At 36.5% G+C, this 18,576-nt stretch overlaps 1 protein-coding gene across 2 annotated transcripts; it reads right to left on the bottom strand.

The window, feature by feature from the left end:
* Positions 1-13,184: 13,184 nt before the first annotated feature.
* Positions 13,185-17,839, bottom strand: LOC131152667 (myosin-binding protein 2). 2 transcript variants are annotated; one of them, XM_058104458.1, is made up of 5 exons: positions 16,887-17,818; positions 15,876-16,805; positions 15,579-15,767; positions 14,019-15,490; positions 13,185-13,909 (listed from the first exon to the last, which is right to left on the bottom strand). In XM_058104458.1, the coding sequence occupies exons 1-4, from the start codon at positions 17,329-17,331 to the stop codon at positions 14,061-14,063; spliced, it is 2,994 nt and encodes a 997-aa protein (XP_057960441.1). In that variant the 5' UTR covers positions 17,332-17,818; the 3' UTR covers positions 13,185-13,909; positions 14,019-14,060. The 2 variants fall into 2 exon arrangements, with proteins under 2 accessions (XP_057960441.1, XP_057960440.1); XM_058104457.1 differs by having other exon boundaries at positions 15,876-17,839.
* Positions 17,840-18,576: the final 737 nt, after the last annotated feature.

Raw genomic sequence — 18,576 nt, 5'->3', positions numbered from 1 at the left:
AAATTGAGCAGGGTTTGTCGATGAGGCCAGGGTTCATTGACGAAGGTTGAAGGCTCCTCGTCGACGAAATTCAGAGACTCGTCGAAGACGGAATGCCAAGAGGTTCATAGGAATTGAAAAATCCAGCTCGTCGACGAGGCCACCGACTCGTCGACGAAGCTAAAGGCGGACTCGTCGATGAGGACACCAATTCGTTGACGAATCCACCCGGGTCAAAGGCCTTTAAAAGATGTTTTGGGGATTACTTCTTGGCTAAGATTGGAAATTCTCTCTCTCTCTCTCTCTCTAGAATTTGGAACCCTCTCTCTCTCTCTCTTTGATTTCTTCACCGTTCGTCGCCTGATTCGTAAATCGAACATTACCGCGAGGATCAGGGAAGGATTCTCTAACTTTCTAGCGGATTGGAATTCCGTTTCGAGCAATTTTGGGTTTCGGGCTAAAATCGAGGTAAGGCTCGGTTTTCATTTCTAATTCAGTATATGTGTAGTAGTACGGATTGTAAGTATGTATTGTACTGTAGTTTGTAGGTTTTGAAGTCTCGGTTCGTAGTTTTGGGGACCATAGAGTTCGCAGTTGGAATTCGGATTAAGGTAAGGGGATTCTGTTTATATTAGTTTATTTTTCGAAATTGGGATCGATAAGCTTGTAGGCTACGATTGTATGTATGTTTTGGCTGCTTATTTGGGGAAATCTATCGAGTAAAAATGTGGGATTTTTGGGTTACAATTTTGGGAAAATTGGGGATTTCGGGGATCATCTCTACTTTATTTGGAAAACTGTTGATTATGTTGAAACTATATCATTGAGGTGACCGTAATCCATATTTGCATAAACTGTATACTTGAATTTGTAAACGATATGATTTTCCGTAAACCAAATAAGTGTGGTATGTATAGTTGTATGTAATTGTTCTAGGTATCTTGTAAAACAACTATCTGGCAGCTTATTACTGTACGCTGATATGTATAGGAGTATAAGCTCTAAAATGATTCCAGGTTTTGTGAAATCGGCTAGTGGTGGCTAATTGCCGTACGCTGAAACAGCTATGTGGCGGCTAATTACCGTATGCTGCACCATGTACCGGTTAACTACTGTTGGCGAGAGTGGCCGGCTCTATATCCGGGGTGTGAAATATCACCAGTATGTTCCGACTGGTCACCGATGGGTGTGTTCTACACCGTATGGAGCAATGTAATCACTTTGGGCCTCGGTCGTCACAGCGTAGTTGCGTATGTAGCAATGTAATCGTTGTGAGACTTAGGTGACCTTGTGTAGTTGCATATGGAGCAATGTAATCACTGTGGGCCTCGGTCGTCGCAGCATAGTTGCGTATGTAGCAATGTAATCGATGTGAGACTTAGGTGACCTTGTGTAGTTGTGTACTAGTGTGACGAATCTGACCGTATGTTTTGGTTATTGTATGTACTGGAATAGTTTTGTGAAAATACTGGAACTGTATGTAACTATATGAAACTGTATGAAAATGTTTCGAACTATATCATATTTTATTGTGTTGTGAAGTATGTAAAATAACACTAACTGTATCGTATTTTATCGTGTTAATGAAGTATGTAAAATAACACTGGTATGCCACACACTGATATAACCCGCTTTCTTCCTTACTGAGAGGTGTCTCACCCCAAATGTATGTACAATGTTTTTCAGGTCCTTCAGGTAGCCGAAATTAGCATCCTAGCATCTGGAAGCGGGGGTGTTGTTAGCTACTGCTAGTACCCGTTAGGTACGATTTTTGTTATCCAGGTTGTCGGGAAGGTTTTTGTAGACACCTGGAGTATGCTTGGTATTATGGGAATGTATATCCTAGCTTGTATAAACTCTGGTATGATACTGTATATGTATAAAAAAATCATATTTCACTGCGTATTTTGATGAGTATGGATGTTTATATGGATGTTTATGTGTATGTATATGAGGCATCCGTTCACCCCACGGGGTCGGACCCTCTTTTTGTGTTGTATCATGTATGTTTTAATTGATACAGAGAAAGGTAAGGTTACTAAATTCACACCTGAGACCCACCTGCAGGTTCAGGGCGTGACAATACTCGCCTACGTCCTTACCTCAAGCAAACCACTTAAGGATTTTCACTATCTTACTCCTTTAAACTAGGGTGGAGCTACCACTACAATCCTTCCTTACAGGTGGAGAAGCTTCTCCGAGCAATATACCCTCGCTTGGTACGGTCCAAACCGTAATCCCTCCTTATAGGTGGAGATACCTCTCCAAGTGATATACCCTCACTTGGCACGATTCAAAACCCGAACCGCAAAGAAATGAATGAGAATACATTTTTGGGTACAATGAATGCTCCTTCAAAAGCTGATTTGTACAATGAAAAATAATTTCTAATGCACTCTTAAATTATTTGAAATATGAAGTTCAATAGAGTAAGGACATGATTTTCTCAAAAATAGACTTTTGAAATATCAAAAGTAAGAAGACTTTGATGTAATTAATGAGAGTGTAAAAATATGCTCAAAGCCTTCAAGAAAACCTCAAAATGTTTTCTCCAAAAATGTTTTCAGAATAAGAGTAGGAGAAATTTGAATTTGATGTTCAAAATGAGTTTTAAATATGCTCAATAATCAAAGAGTATTCAAATATGTTCTCAAGATGATTTGCTAACCTTGTCCAAGTGATTTAGCTTGGTATTTATAGGCAAAACTCAAATATGACCTATTTAAAATAAAAATTTTATATGTATATTTATCTAATGTTTTTGAATTTAATTTATTAGAAATATTGTCTTACTTCTAAAAAATAATATTATTTTTGTTTACAAAATTATTTACACTATTTATACTTTCATACATAATGTATATATATATATTTTGGCTAAATAGAGTTTTTATTTTTTAGGTTCAATGGTAATATACCTAAAATATATTTTATAAATATAATTTCAATGATGTTATGTGTCATGGGCCCATGACCATCATAGGTCCATGTACCATCATTAGAGAGGAAAATGCATGGGCCCACAAATTTGGTTGAATTGATTTTCTTTTAGGAATGTTGTGTATTACTTTTAAAATATAGGAACATTTTTTTTTTCACTTATTGTTTTGCTTTATTCATATTTTTATAAATATAATTTTATCTAAATTTGGTTTAATTTTCTCTCTCTCTCTCTCTCTCTCTCTCTCTCTCTCTCTCTCTCTCTCTCTCTCTCTCTCTCTTCCAAACCTGTATGACAACTGTGTGGCAATATTCAGAGTCTTAGATTGTAATCTCCACAATTGCTTTCATTGGAGGCAACCATAAATTCCCCGAAAGATTCATTCTAAGTGCCTCTTCATTCTAGTGTGCACTAATTTATCTCTCTCCAAGATTGGGGTTCCATGGTTTTTTCTGCTCAATTTTGTCTTGAATCTACGCATTTGATTTTATTTCACTTCATCCATGGATTATTTCATCTTTTAGTTATGTATTTTATTTCATTTTACGTTTCACCTTCTAAATGATTTATTATTTTAGAGACATTTGTTCTCTCAATGCATTTGATTATTGCATTTAGCTCGCTACAATCTCTCTGTGGCTCGATTACCTTAGCTTTGGTAGATTGATTATTAAAGCCTTTTTGGTAATGTTTTAGCTTGAGTGATTCTTCATAACGTATTTCATTGTTTTGTTCATGTTAGGAAATATAGTATAGCTATATAAAAGCTTAAATACAAATCAAACAAAAACACAAATATAAACACGCAATAAGTCTGAAGCAGAGATAGCTTACTCTCTTTAATGAGATTCATGTTCTCTACAATTTTTTTGACTTAACCCACAAACCGGTATAACAGAACTTCACTTTGATTTGTCTCCCCCAGGACGCAACAACCCGATTTAAATTGTACAAATCAATCAAATTCTGCAAATAGAAGAGTCCTAAGCTCCATAAAGAACATCGTGAGGATTGGTGTTATCCCAAGACCGGGGGGGGGGGTGAATTGGATAATTTAAAATTTTAGCTAACTATTTAGCTGTTTTCCAAACAATATCAAGATTAAAATTAAAGTGTGTATAACAGCCACAACAATATAAATATAAACATATACGTGTGGAAAATTTAAAGAGAGTAGGGATAGAGAGAACGACACCGAGATTTACAAGGTTCGGCTATACCCACCTACGTCCTTACCTCAAGCAAACCACCTAAGGATTTTCACTATCTTGCTCCTTTAAACCACGACGGAGCTGCCACTACAATCCCTCCTTACAGGCGGAGAAGCTTCTCCTAGCAATATACCCTCGCTTGGTTTAGTCCAAAAGTTAACCCCTCCTTATAAGCGGAGATACCTCTCCAAGTGGTATACCCTCACTTGGCATGGTTCAAAACCCGAACCGCAAAGAAATGAATGAGAATACATTTTTGGGTACAATGAGTGCTCCTTCAAAAGCTAATTTGTACAATGAAAAATAATTTCTAATGCATTCTCAAATGAGTTGAAATATGAAGTTCAAAAGAGCAAGGACATGATTTTCTCAAAAATAGACTTTTGAAATATCAAAAGCAAGAAGGCTTTGATGTAATAAATGAGAGTGTAAAAATATGCTCAAAGCTTTCAAGAAAATCTCAAAATGTTTTCTCCAAAAATGTTTTCAAAATAAGAGTAGGAGAAATTTGAATTTGATGTTCAAAATGTGTTTTAAATATGATCAATAATCAAAGAGTATTCAAATATGCTCTCACGATGATTTGCTAACCTTCTCTAAGTGATTTAGCTTGGTATTTATAGGCAAAACTCAAATATGACCATTATATGACCATTGGGTATTAAAATAATATTATATTTCAAATTTTATGACCATTTTATGCCCAGAAAAGCCTGAACCTGTGAGTTCCAATCGACTAACCCGAGGTCCGATCAACCGACCCAAAGGTGATTTTCCATTTTCGTGCGATTCAGTTTGCCGGCTGATGATCCGATCTGATGGATCATCCTCACATGAATACCAGTTGACCGAGTTTATGATCTGGTTGACTAAGCCCTTTAGAAAACAAAATTTCAGCCATTTCTTCTCTTCGGTCGACCAGGCTGATTATTCGGTTAACTGAACTGTTGGAATTGGTGTGATCCCAAGAGGGGGGGGGTGAATTGGGTTTAAAACCTTTTTGGCTAGTTTAAACAATTCGCCGATTCATTACAGTATCATATCCCATTCAACATGTATACGTGTATGTAAAGCGAGTTTAACAATAAAAGCAAACATACGCATGTGCAGTATCTTATTTAAATCAAATGTGTGCATGAGAATAATTTCGACATTAAATAAACATTCATACATATGCTAAAATTAAAGTGCAGGAATTTAAATAAAATAGAAAGAGCGACACCAGATTTGTTATCGAGGTTCAGCCAAACCAGCCTACATCCCCGCCTTGGGCTTACCCCCAAGGATTCCACTATACCTGCTCACTTAACCGGACGGAGCAAAAGCCTTTTACATCCTCTCCTTACGGGGCAAGGAAAACCCCAGCTCAATTACTAGGCTGAGCCAAACTAGTCTCACTTGCGGGGCTGAGACTCCCCAGTTCAATTCCGAGCTGAACCGAACCGGTCTCACTTGCGGGGCTGAGACTCCCCAGTTCAATTAATGGGCTGAACCGAACCATTACATGAAAATCATTTTGTACATAAAATATGCTTCTGAACTAAGCAGGGATGTACAACATTAAAATCTAATATGCATTCTCATGTGATTTTGAAATGAAGCTCATGTAGAGTATGGGTTTTCTTTCAAAATATTTTTCAAGTAAAACTTGAGAGTTTGGAAAAAGATTTTATTTTCTAGAATGATTGACCTTTATAAAATAAAAGGAGAAGCCTCTCAAGCAAGTATATATTAATTTGATATATGCTCAAGGCTCCCTCTTGTATAACCCAAATAAATTCTCCAACAAATGTATTTCAAGATAAGAGTAGGAGAATATTAGGGTTTTCTTCAAAATGATTGACCTTAGTAAAATTAATCCCAAGAAGGCATTTAAGAAAAATATATGAGCGAGAATATTAGCCCAAGCCTTTAAGACATTTTTCACAATAAATTTCTCCAAAAAATATTTTTCCAATTAAAAGAATATGGGAGAAATTTAATCTTTGAAAAACATGAAAAATAGAAAGGCCTTCAAGCAATATACATATGAAGAATGTTATATGCTCAAGTCTCTTCAAATATAACCCCAAAAATATTTTCCCCAAAAATGGTTTTCAAAAGAAGAAAATGGGAGACATTTTAATCTTTGAAAATATATCACAAATGAAAGAAGAAGGCCATCAAGCAATATATATGTATATGATACATGCTCAAGCCTCTTCACATAAAACCCCCAAGAATATTTTCTCCAAAAATGATTTTCAAATAAAAGAAGAGTAGGAGAAAAATAAGAATTTAAAGAACAAATGGGATATAGAAGTGTGGGAGAATCAAAGAATGATAAACTAATTTAACAAAGGGATTCTCCAACAATTTTCAAGTGTTTTGGGGTTGTATTTATAGGCAAAACCCCCTTGTGACCGTTATATAGCCGTTAGGACCTTAAAATATATTTTTATTTTGAAAACTAGCCTTTTTTCGGCCGTTGGGACACTTTCCTGAGAAGGCCGGTCGACCAGGCTCTAGGTACGGTAAACCGAGGCTTGAAATCAGCGAGTTTCGGTCGACCGTAGTGAAGGTTCGGTCGACCGGCCTCGACTTTTTTGCGCAGACACTGTTCAATGTTTTGGCCATAACTTTTTCACACACCTCCAAATTAGATGTTCTTTATATAAATAGAAAGCTAAGAGAAATTACCACAACTTTCTTGTTGGACATATTTTAAGATAATGACTTTTGTTTTGAGAAAAATGTCCATCAATGAGACGGAAGAAACATGTAGGTAGTTTTTCTCTTACGGACACGTTTCAGTGTTTTGGCCATAACTTTTTCTGTGTAACTCCAATTTGGATGGTCTTGGTATCAAACTCAAGCTATGGGAAAATACCATAATTTTCATGTTGAACATGGTCTCATATGAGACCCAATTGAGTGAGAAAATTTCTCATTTCTAACATTCGGTCGACTGGCCGGTTGACCGACCCCTTTGAAAAATTTAGTTTTTGCCTTCTTTTAACTTTAAAACCATTTAAAAACCATTGTATAAGTTAGGCATTTTATGAAAAGAGTTCTTCATATTATTTGGAGGTCCTATGGTCAATCTAAGGTCAGGTAGAGCTTCAATTTTAAATCATGTAAGATGCATGCACATTCAACCCTAATTACTATTACAACCCAGAAAATAAATAAAGTTTTTATGTCTTCAGCTCCTCAATGCTCCATGGAATATGTCGATTGGTGTTCTTCTCAGTGTTCTTTACGACTTCCATTTTGCATTCATCACTTGTGCTTACAGAAATATAAACCTGTTCACACTCAGTTACACAAGTGGGATACTGTGGTTTGTTATTATCAAAACAGGGATCCGACTCAAAAAGTCAACATGAACCCTTAATGAAAATGAGTTTTCAGCCTTGTTTTAACTTCAAAACCATTTAAAACCTTTTTTTATTTAGTTTATCATTTTTAATAAAAAGGTTTTCCATGAAAATTTAAGTTCCTAGGGTCAATCTATGGTCATTAGAGAGGTTCACATTAAATAAGATGATATATGCATGCACAATTGAAACCCAAGTACAATACAACTGAAAAATACAAGTCTTCAAGCTTTGCTCTTCAAATTTCCATGGAATGTGCCAAGATATGTGTTCGTTTAAGTGCTTCATAACTTCCATTTTGCATCAGTCATTTGTGTTTTTTGAAACTTAAACATGTTCATATACTTAACACACAAATGAGATGCTGTAATTTGTCATTATCAAAACGGGATAGGACTCAAAAAGTCAACAAACACCTTTCTTAAATTATCGAACTCTCTATACTTGAATGATAGGATAGTATGATAATAGTGATGTGAATGGAATTGTATGCATAGATGTATCTTATAGCCAATGCCTTAGGGTATATGTAGACATAAAAGTTCTAAAAACAAGTTCTAATTAATATATTGAATTTAAGAAACACAAAAAACCAAAACCTAAATAAATAAATATCTAACTCTAATTTATGATTTTTCCAAAGACTTAATTAAATAAGAATCTTACTTCTAGGTACATGCTCTTTTGAAAGACTCAATTAACTAAAATCTAACTCCAAGATACATTCCATTTCCAAGGACTTAATTAAATAAAGTCTAATTCCAAGATGATTAATATCCTTTGGTAATATAATATTAAAATAAACTAACAATTCCCCCTTATTTTAGTGTTATAGATGCAACATTTATGTTGACTTTGGTGTATTCCCAAGAGGGGGGTGAATTGGAATTTTAAAACTTCTTCCTAGGTTAAACCAGATATCAGTAGTATTTCGTAACCTAGAGTCTAAATGTATTCCAATACCCACAATAATTTAACTGAGCAAATAATCAAAGCAAGTAAGCAGGCTCAGTAATTCACAATCATACACAACAATAAAACATAAACATTCAAGTGCAGAAATTTAAATTGTAGAAATTAAAATCAGACACAAGAAATGTTATCGGGGTTCGACAAATACTGCCTACGTCCCCAACTTAAGCTCACAAGCAAGAGGATTCCATTAAGTTGCTCACTTCATGGGTGGAGTGACACTGTTTACAACACCTTATCAGGATGGTGCACCTAGTTCTCCTAACCGGGTCTGAACCAGTCCAATGCTTTCCTAAACAGGTCTGAGCAAGTCTGGGACCATTCATAGGGCTAGCCTCCCTTTTCCAACAACTCGTTGGGAATACAACAGATAATCGAATAAAATATTTTGTACAACAAAATATGCTTTTAAAACAAGCAAATGTATACAACACTATAACTCAAAATACACTCACGTATGATATGAAAATAAGCTCAATGTGAGTATGGTGATTTTTCTCAAAATAACTTTTCGGAATCTTTGAGTAAAATGTATACAATGAATATTTCAAAGATTCAACCCCAAAATATCTCTTCCCAAAATATTTTCAAACACTCGTTCAAAGGAAGTTAGGGTTTTTACTTTCTAATGATCTTGCAAAATAATGTACATCAACATGAGCACAAATGCAAGAAAACTTTCCCAGCACAAAATATATGTGCTCAAGTCTTTCAAAGTAACCAATATAAATTTTCTCCCAATAATATTTATCAATAAAAGATATGGGAGATTCAAGAAGCTTACTCTAAAAAAGAATGATATTCAAGGTATGAATATTGAGAGTAAATGCTTTGAATAAAAATGCCCTAAATAAAATCTCTCTTCCAAAATAGATTTTTTAAATGAAGAATGAAAAGAGAGTTAAATGATTTGTAAAAAATAAATGCCCAAGTGAATGCTCAAAAACAACGCTCTCTAGAAGATTTATCAAAAGAATAATAAAAGAGAGTAAAAAATTTAGTATAAACCTTGAGAGAATTTTTGGGCTAATCTTCTTACTAATTATGAGTAATGAGGGGGTATATATAGAGTTGGGTGAAAATATGACCGTTGTGGACATGGAGGTCATTTTGAAAAAAGATTAATGATGTTTAATTAAAAATAACCTCATTTAATTGTGATAAAAATTTTGCCAACCCGAGAGGTTTGGTCGACCATATTCAAGGTTCAGTTGACCACTTTAATAAGTTTAGTCGACCGCGGTACTTTTGAACTGTAGATATGGTCGACCGTCTCAAAGCGATTTTGAACCCTTCGTAGGTTCGGTCGACCAAGACAAAGTTCGGTTGACCATCTTTGAGGTTTGGTCGACCGTGGCCAATTTAAACTATGAGTTCGATTGACCAAGTAGTTGGGGGTGTTAGACACATGTTGGTTCGGTCAACTTAGGACAATATGTTCATTTCAAAATGGTTGACTGAGCAAAGTCAATATGTTGACTTCTAAACAGTTTGGTCGACCATGGCATTTATACTGCCCCAAGTTCAGTCGACCGTGGCTAAGTCTTTTCAGCCAACAAAGGTTCGGTCGACCGAGCTGAGTATAACTAAGTGGGTTAGGTTGACCGGAGCCTTTTCAAAGATTATTTTAGATCCCGATTTTTATTAGAATTCACCCTTGTTACTAATGGTATAACTTTTAATTTATAGGGGATTTGTCCTGAGGTGTTTGGGGACCTAAGGCCGGTCTATGATCTAGGCTTCTTAGTTGAGCCCAAAAATTCAACGTCGGTCGACCGAAGTCTGTCTATGATCTTTTGATTTCCCTATAGTCCGTCTACGGTCATCCTGAGCTTATCATCCATATCATGCATGTCATGCATTTATACAGACCAAAATATAAATTAAATGCAATAAAATGAAATTTAAATGTCTTCTTCTTGATCTTTTTCTCTTATCTTCATGAAGTACGCCAGGTATGTGTACATTAAGATCCGTCTTGGCCTCCATTTCCCTTAATCCTTATGTGTGTGCTAAAATATGAACCTGTTCACAAACTAAATACACACATAAGAAACTTGTGGCTTGTCATTATCAAAACCAAGGATCGGACTCAAAAAGTCAATAATTTATGTAGAAAGTTTAACAACCAAAGAGGGATACTTATGCATAATAAAGGTATGCTCTACATTGAACTTTCACTTAATGAACAATAATCCTTTACTCCAGAGTTGATAGTTATCTCAGACTTGAACTATGACTATTAAAGGGAAATAAAGTATTATTGCTTACATATAATGATCCAGATGTTGACATGAGTTTTAACAGCTAACACATTTCGGCCTTGTGTTAATCCTAGTTTCAAAAGCATATTCAAGAATAAGCCCAATTCTCATAGAGAGCGGCCCCACTCTCATGCTCACAGAAGTTAAATCTGTGAATGGTGCTCCTATAACTCTAACACCTCACTCATAAGAGATACAATTATCATTAAGAGTCATTAAAACTCAAATGAAAGGTGTTTAGGTATGTTGACTACAAGGCCATAACCAAATGTTCTACAATGGTGCAAGATGATGTAATTGTTATCCTTCTTAAGGATTTGTTGTATCATTTGGCTTGACCTGGTCTCCAATCTCTTGAGCGCCCTTGTTTCCCTATCCATATAGATTATCGAGTGCTAGTCATAGTATTAGTGAGGGGTTACAACCCCATACATGGCATAGCTGCAATTAATCGATTCTTGAGGGAGCATGTAATAAGGGTTAAGTGGGCAATATGCAGGTGTGGTTGATGAGGTTTTATTTGATTTCACATCTCGTAGTGTCTAAGGTAATTGTCATGTACCAATACTATAAGTATAACCAATTGGTTGTGTTCATCCAAGTGACTGGTCTTTATAAATGTGCAAGCGTTGATTTATAAATGTCTCTTTGCTTGCCTGAAAATTCATAGATTTGAAATTGTTGTTAGCTTGCTTAGGAAGAGGGGCTTATTAAGAAATGTTGGAGCACTTTTTGCCGAGTTAATATCCCTTATTTTCATAACCAATGTGAGAGCTATAAAGCTAACTTCATGCGTAAGCGGTGCTCTCTTTCTCATTCTTCAATAATCGTCGATTTTCTTGGGATCCTTGCCGATGGGACAATAATATTCAAGGCATGGCATGGATATTACTACCAGTTCTCATTTATATTTTTCAATATTTGTGCTAGTTGTGTTGAAAAGCCATGTGGCCTAGTCCTGTACATTAAATTTCCTTTGTGTGCTCGCTCACTTTATTTCCTCAGACGTGGAATCTGCTTACTCAAGCTAAACACTTTAATACCACTTAATGTAGCATAGCAAAGAAAAAGTACGGATGGAAAAGAAGCGAACATAGGGATAATAAAAATTAGAATTCAATATTCATCTCAAAGTTGCTTGATTGCATGCATAAGCCTATACCAATGGACAAATAAGAAATCTTAACTGCTAAAAGAATCTAAAATTACAAAATTAGCCCCACTTTAATTCAAATATCAAACATGGTTGCAAAAATGATAGTCTAATTCCTTTCGTTCCTTATCACCACCCTTGGTTGCAATTCTCCTCCTAGGACTAGCTAGTATGACGATAGTATTTTCCCCTTTTAATTGAAAAATCAATTTCAATTTTTGAAACTAAGCATATATGTAATTCAAAATTACAAAAATAACTTTTAAACTTAGAATCACCTTCCATTTCAAAAGTAACTATTAATTTTGCAAGCAACCTAAGTCTAATAACTACTTTTTGAGCCGTCAAAATAATGTACATTCAAATTTAACAAGACCCAAATTAGAACAATGAGATAAATAACTCATAATGAATTTAAATTGCATAGTTTACTCAATACCATAATATATATAAATGATAGTTTATACATATTCATGGGTTCTTTTCAAAATATAAGGAGCAAAAAATGACGATTGACAATCGCCTTTTCTTATTTTACTTAATAATAGAAATAATAAATATCCTCAGTATTTTTCTAAAGACCATGAGTGAAAGTAAATCCCACTAATGAAATCTTTGGAGGGGGCATATGATGGGATTATGCGAAGCTTTGAAAATGAAAATTAAAAAAGCAAAAACTAGAACCAAAAATTTTACTATTATCATATTATTTTGTCAATTTGCAAATGAGAAAACTAATTATAAACTCAAGTGCACATTTATTTTTTCCTTTGGACCAATAAAAATTAATTACATTACTTTCTTTAAGTTACTATTTTTCTAGAGACCAAGTGCACATTTATTTTATATTTTAAAATTTAAAGAAGAAATCTTTATAACTTATTACTATCTCTTTAAAGGAATGGATTTAAAAAATATATAAACATATTTTCTGAAAAAACAGCAGAGAGCAGTAGGCGATTGGGACCCCGGGCAACCTACCAACCCATTTCAAGTTTTTAACAAGGCTGTAACCCCGTGCAAAGCAGAGGAGCGCAACCCAGCGTCCCAAGCCGGCCACTCTCCTCGCTGTTTTGCCAACCATGTCGGCATGTCGCCGCTAAATCAACTGAACTAATTATTATTAATTTGTCCCTACCTACCACCGAGTGAATTGTTTATTGCTTTAAGCAAAATCCACTGAAAGTAATCTTTGCTTCATCTTCTTCTTCCTTTTACAATTCTACCATTTTTTTTTCCCCAATTCCATACCGAATTTTGTACACTCATCTGTGGGGAGAATTAGGGAACACAGAAAACCCAGTATGAACCAAACTGCAGCATAGCATAAACACACTATAATAATATATACTTACAGATGGATACATATAGTATACATACAAGTAAACCAACTTTGGCCTCAAAATAATAAACCAACCCCAAAGGGCAAAATGATGCAACGATGAAGAAAAAGGGGAGTTATTTAAACCCCTTCTTTCCCCATCCCTCACTCCCCAACAACAACAAAAAAAAAAAATTAAAAAAATAAAAAATTTCAAAGAAGGTGGTTTCCTAGTTCTAACTTTCTACAGTAAAACATGTACCTGGAACTGAAACCTTTTGGTTGGATCTGCCCAGCTTTGAGAACCAGGCCGCCTCTCAGAACATACAAATGACAGGGTGGTTTCACTGGCTGTATAGCCTAAACACACACACACACACACACACACACACTCATCATTGTCCTTTCTTCCTCAAAAGGAGATGATGGGCGCAACCCACAAAAAAATTGGGCTTACTTCGACACAAAAACCATGAAAGGCAGAACAAAAAAAAAAAGGTGGGCAGACTTAATTTTTTGTTTTTCTTGTCTGCTGTTCATCAACAAAGATCACAACAGACTATACCAGGACCCTCCCTCTCCATCAGGGCACTGCCTGTTATGTTTTGCAGAAGATGCAGAATTCCATTAGCAATCTCATTAGACCGTTGCAGAGTCTCTGCTCTTCTGTCCTAAAACCGCAGCTGTTAACCACCTCTGAGAAAGCAATCTGCATTTACCGAACACGCATTATGAGTCGAGAAACAAAAGCAATACATGAAAGCAGTATTCTAGGAGAAAAATGTGACATTTGGAGAGAAAAAGGAATAACAGCTTACCCTTGAACTTGATCTTCTTTGAAATGATTTTTACACAAAAAGTCATACTAGAGTGCCATCCCCCATCTTCTTCACTCGAAGTTCCACATTCCTCAGATCGCGAAGATGTTGCAAGATCTCTTCGAGAAGATCCATTCCCCTATCTCCCTTTTTCAGTGAGCCTATGCAGTGCTTTAGAAACTCCCTGTCTGCCTCAAGCGCTTGCAGCCTCTCATAGAGATGATCCACCTCATCTTCAATGGCTAGCTTCTTGGTATTCAATTCGAACTTGGTGACCGATGGGTGCAAGATGATGGACTCAAAGCCTTGTTCGTGCCCATTCATTGTCCCATCTTCAGTTCCAGCACTAATTGCGTCAAAAAGAGGGAGGAGAGTTTTTGCCTTCAAACCCATGGTTCTCTCTTCCTGAAGTTTTTCATCCATGTCCTTGGGAAATCCATTCCCAATCCCATTTACATCACACCCAAGGTCAAAATGCTCAAATTCTTTGCCATTCTCCTCGTAGAACTGCTCGAATGGCTTCATATCCTCAAAGTGCCGTTCTTCTTCGTCAGCTAATGTAAAAAGCTTCTCCTCTAAAATCTTCAGCTGCTCTAGAATGGAAATCCTCTCTTCTTCAAAGTTGGCTAGTGATTCATCCAAATTCAAAACTGCATCAACTGGGGTGCTGTGGTTGCCACTTTCCTGATGTCTACAGAAGCTGTCTTCTTCCTTTCCTTCGTGATTTAAATCAACTGACAGCCCGTCACTATCTTCAGTGTTGCTACATGAAGCAGTGGAAGTTCTGCTTCTTGAGCTACCATCTCTCCTCCTTCTCAGTATCATCATCTTCTCTTTAGTCTCATAATCCATGAGCTTCTTACGATAAAGTTCCAGCTCCTTCTCCAACTCTTGCTTCTCTTTCTCCCTCTTCACCATAAGCTCATTCAAAAGCTGCAAAGCTTCCTGGTCATATTCAGATTGTTCTTCCATCATTCTCTGGTACTGTAAAGCTTCCATTTGCATTGCCGCTTTCTCTTCCTGAAGCCTATTTATCATTGCCATCGTCTGGTTAGCTGCAACAGCAGAAGCACTTCTTTCTTCTTCTAGCTCTGCATATAGAGCATTCAGAGCCTTCCTCTCTGCTCTCAGGGCTGATTTCAGATGTTCAACAGTTAAAACTCCCTCGCTGGCTTCAAATTCACTAATAACACTTCCATCCAGTGATTCTTCAGTTCCCAAATCTCTTTTTTCAGGAAGCAGTAATCTCTTGTGCAAGTGATCCAGAGAATTAGGTGTATCAGGAACTTTTTCTTCCTCAATTTCTTTAAGATCCGGAGGCATTGACAAATGGTTATTTGGCACGGTTTTGCATTCTATCAGTTCTTCCTCAACTTGTTGATAACCTAATTTATTAAGCTCCGGACACATTGATGATTGGTCATTTGACATGGTTTGGAATTCTACAATTTCTTCCTCAACTTTTTTACAACCTAATATAGAAATGTATGGATTAGTAAACAGTAAGAAAATCTATTCAAGTTTGGGAGCAGATGGATAGGGCAAGAAATTGGGGCTCACCATGGTCATCATCTGCAGGTAATTTAGCAGAACTGGTAGAAGGAAAAGGATCTTCCCGCATGCATGGATAGGAAGAAAGAAAATCTTGAGTTCCAATCTCATCACTCAGTTCCTGATCAGGAATCTCTGATCCCATTGAAATCTCTGCGTTGATTTCATCAGTTCCCAGTCGAACTACAACTTCAGATGCTGCACGTGTTGAAAATTATTAATTAATTATTAATCCTAATCTATGTACAGCATGAAGCTATAACACAAATTGAATCAAAGTATAATTTAAAAAATAAGCATGAATACCTGGATGAACAGCTGAATTCATCTCTCCACCTGCCGCTGCCTCTGTTGCCTGAGCATCATCAACATCCCTAGGGAGAGTTTGAGTTGCTTGAGTGATAGCAACTTCCTCACACACCGCCTTGATTAAGTCCCCTCCAGCTTGTGGGACTGAGGAGTTTCGATTCTTAGCCAATTCCGTGGATTCAAGCCCAGCAGCTTTCGATTCCTGTTCATCTAAGGAGTGCTCAGCCTTATCCAATTCCATGGATTCAAGCCCAGCAACTTTTGATTCCTGTTCACCTGAGGAGTTCTCAGGCTTATCCAATTCCATGGATTCAAGCCCAGCAACTTTTGGTTCCTGTTCATCCTCTCCTGAATTGCATCCACTCTCCACAACCAGTTCAAATTCTGGCTTCTCATGAAGTTCACTATCCAATTGTGCTTCCTGATTCTCACAAAATCCCAGATCATCCCCCAAAGATTTATTTTCATTTGATCTTTTTGTAGCTGTGGAATGGATCGATTCAACTGGGATCAGGTGAAAATCATCATTATCGACGTAAAAATCAAGATGCTGAGGTAAAATTTCAAGAGATGCATCTTCTCTGACAAATGCCTGAATCATGGACTCATCACAACATGGATCTTCCCTGGAAAGGCTTAAGAACTCCTCCTCGAAAGGTTCTTGCTCTTTCTCCGTAACGAAATCCACTCTATTACATTCAATAGCTCCCTTTTTTTCCTCAAAATCAGAGTCGGAAGCAGAAGGGGAACCATTCTCCTCCGCCCCCTTCTCTTTCCTTCCATCAAAAATCCCATCAACATCAAAAAGCATATCATTAACCCTGTTTTCTTCGATCCTACGCTCTTCTTCGGAGTGATCGATCACGAAATCCGATCTGGTTTGATCCAAAATATCACCTTCTTCGATGCCATCATCAACACCTGCTTCTGTAATCAAATTTGCTTTCTGGGAAAAATCCAGAATCCCCCAAGAAGGCTTAATGAGAACATAAGGAGAATAATACTTACTTTCCAAGCTCACGCCACAGCAAGAACACTTCAAATTCATCTTCTCCCCAGCATCCTCAATCATAAAAGTGATCTTCTTGGAAAGTCCACGGGAACTCGGCTGCGCCGAGGATGAGCAGTCCTCGCACATACTTTGCGATTCCGCTAATTTCCGGTGATTGGAACAGTACCCCAATTTCGAAATCTCAGAGGCATGGTTTTCACAGACAAGTTCCCCGTAGAAATTCTCTCTCTTTCCCGGCTCAAGTAGGTGATCAACCCGAGAACACCAGAGGCACGGCCGCTTAAGCCCAAAGTAATCTGCGAATTTGATGATCAGATACGAAAACAAAGAGTTGAGAAGGAGCAAAGTTATGAGAATCCATTCAAGAACCGCGTAGATGAGAATAAGGGTGATTTTGTTGGTCCTGTTGTGCAGCATCGTTGCAAACTTGTTGGCCGCCATGGACAATGCTCTGTCCTTTCTATGTACAAGAGAGAGAGAGAGAGAGAGAAGAAGAAGAACCGTTTAGAGAAGCAGGTGAGAGACTTGATTAGAGAGAGAGAGAGAGAGAGGTGAATAAATGAGAAAATGGTTCCGTTCAGGCTGAGGAAGGGCGGTTTGGATAGACAGACTGCTAGAAGAAGAAAAGAGGAACGGGAGGGGAGAGAGAGAGAGAGAACAGTTGAAAAAGAATAGAATATAAAAGAGAAGAAATGATTAAAGCGGCTTGTAGCCCTTTTGACAAAATAACAATACCCAATAGAATACTACTATTGACGGAGAGAGAAGTAATTAAGAACAGCAATGTAAGGATTTGTATATCCCTCTTTTGTATCTCTGTCTTCTTATTTTATTTTTGCTTTTGAAGGCTTTACGGTAGGGGTTGGGGGAGTGCAAATATTTATGCATCGCAAAGTAAAGGGTGGCTGATCGGAAATTTCGCAGCCAAACGTCCCTGCCAATTGCCAAATCCTCTTCTCCTTTTTGGTCAGCCATGGTTGCTGACGCTGCCCCGCCAGCCATACCATTGAGTTCCTCGGCCCCACGCCGCGTGTGGTTGGCCCCCACCCGAATACTGTATTCCACCTTTCATATTTTCAAATAAGAAAAAGGGTCATCGTATGCTCACTCCCATTCCTACATAACCCTACTTTTTCTTTTCACACAAAAAAATCGATGAACAACTTACTTATTATTTAAGAGTCTTTAGTTGCAAAGTAAATTGGATACCCATTTTTAATGCTGTTGGTAATTTTTTAATGTTGACGATTTCCTTCAAATATTTTTTTTGTTATTATCGCTGTCATTTATTCATTTTAAAATCTTTTTTTCTTTATTAAATACGTCAGTAAAAATATCAGTATGCTGCCCACTTTTTAAAGTTATTTTATTTAGTTCTTTTTCCTTTGCACACGCATGGTGTGCATCTGCTTCCTTGCCTTGTAATTATATAATTGCAATTATGAATAAAGATTCCTACAATTTTATTTTTTATATGCAAATAATAATTTCAGTTCAAAACTCTCAAAATTTAGGTTTTTAATTTAAAAAAATTTAGACTAAAATATTTTTGTAAAATATTAGCAATTAAACATGTTTTACATTTCATTATTTTAATTACAATGTGATTTTTTTTTTCAAAAAAAATGAGCATAATTATTTATTGAAAATATTAAGAGCTTGAAATGTAATTTTTAGTTATTCTTA

The sequence above is a fragment of the Malania oleifera genome, chromosome 4, assembly GCF_029873635.1.
Source record: "Malania oleifera isolate guangnan ecotype guangnan chromosome 4, ASM2987363v1, whole genome shotgun sequence".
Taxonomy (NCBI): domain Eukaryota; kingdom Viridiplantae; phylum Streptophyta; class Magnoliopsida; order Santalales; family Ximeniaceae; genus Malania; species Malania oleifera.
Note: the sequence above shows the minus strand (reverse complement) of the source record. Positions and strands in the feature narration are given on the sequence as shown.

Bases quoted from the DNA above. Each gene is read 5' to 3' on its own strand.
- LOC131152667 (XM_058104457.1), bottom strand. From the start codon at position 17,331: ATGGCGGCCAACAAGTTTGCAACGATGCTGCACAACAGGACCAACAAA. The intron at 15,768-15,875 runs GTATTCATGCTT...CAACACGTGCAG, and splicing joins GAATTCAGCTGTTCATCCAG to CATCTGAAGTTGTAGTTCGA. The intron at 15,491-15,578 runs GTGAGCCCCAAT...TTTCTATATTAG, and splicing joins ACCTGCAGATGATGACCATG to GTTGTAAAAAAGTTGAGGAA.